The sequence below is a fragment of the Nematolebias whitei genome, chromosome 12 (assembly GCF_014905685.2).
Source record: "Nematolebias whitei isolate Nwh7 chromosome 12, NemWhi1, whole genome shotgun sequence".
Lineage (NCBI taxonomy): Eukaryota > Metazoa > Chordata > Actinopteri > Cyprinodontiformes > Rivulidae > Nematolebias > Nematolebias whitei.
This window is the reverse complement of record NC_056509.1, coordinates 47420725-47421770: the sequence shown is the minus strand read 5'-3', so window position 1 is coordinate 47421770 and position 1046 is coordinate 47420725. Positions and strand designations below refer to the sequence as shown.

Below are 1046 nucleotides of genomic sequence, written 5' to 3'. Positions count from 1 at the left end.
AACAGCTGGACGAACAGCTGAACCAACAGCTGGACGAACAGCTGAACGAACGGCTGGACGAACAGCTGAACAAACAGCTGAACGAACAGCTGGACGAAGAGCTGGACGAACAGCTGAATGAACGGTTGGATGAACAGCTGGACGAACAGCTGGACGAACAGCTGAAATAAGACAAAGAGTGCAGCAAGAACGACGAAGAGAAAACAAAGAACCAACGGTGGATGTTGAGTTGGCGCTCGGACTGCGCAGTCTGAGACAGAACCAGAGCTCGGGTCAAAGACTCACCGAAGAACAGGTAGAGCAGAGCCAGCAGGCTGAGGGACACCGCCAGGGCCAGTTTGGGGTCCACGGTGAAGCCGAGGACGCCGACCACAGAGCCGCAGAACAGCAGAGACAGGAAGACCACGAGCCAGGAGAACTGGAACAACGGCTCGATCTGCTGACCAGCAAACGTCTTCATCTCATCTGAGGAGGACGAGACGCGTTGACACGTGTCCATGAGGTGTGTGCGTGTCCCTGTGTGCGGACTCACCCTCCAGCTTCTTGAGCAGGAAGGACTTGCCGCTGCCCCACTGGGCGTACAGACCCACGCAGATGGGGGGCTGCATGGTGGGTTCACTCAGGATGTCGGCCAGAGCAGAGCTGTACAGGTCGTAACCCAACATGTCCCCGTCCGTCTCTGTGGGGGACAGGTGACCTGCAGGGGGATGGGACACAGCAGGACGGGTGAACACAGGCAGAAAAAAAGACCAAAAGTCTGAGACCACTTCAAACAGAAGAACAAACAATCTATGGTACGTTCAGCGCTGAACGGTTCGTCTCCGACAGGTCGTCTCCGACAGGTCGTCTTCGACAGGTCGTCTCCGACGGGTCGTCTACGACAAGTCGTCTCCAACGAGTCGTCTCTGACAAGTCGTCTCAGAACGGTTGCCACAGACGGGTCACCTCCGACAGGTCATAACCGACAGGTCGTCTCTGACAGGTCGTCTCAGACAGGTCGTCTCTGACAGGTCGTCTCTGACGGGTCGTCTCTGACAGGTCGTCTC

At 56.8% G+C, this 1046-nt stretch overlaps 1 protein-coding gene across 2 annotated transcripts in view; it reads right to left on the bottom strand.

The window, feature by feature from the left end:
* Window positions 1-1046, bottom strand: part of kidins220b (kinase D-interacting substrate 220b) — an 18621-nt gene that overhangs the window by 10333 nt on the left and 7242 nt on the right. For both annotated transcript variants that reach the window (XM_037685988.1, XM_037685989.1), the window contains exons 13-14: window positions 533-697; window positions 286-465 (exon numbers count right to left, since the gene is read on the bottom strand). In XM_037685988.1, the coding sequence (XP_037541916.1) occupies window positions 286-465; window positions 533-697 (345 nt within the window). The remainder of the gene's footprint in view (window positions 1-285; window positions 466-532; window positions 698-1046) is intronic.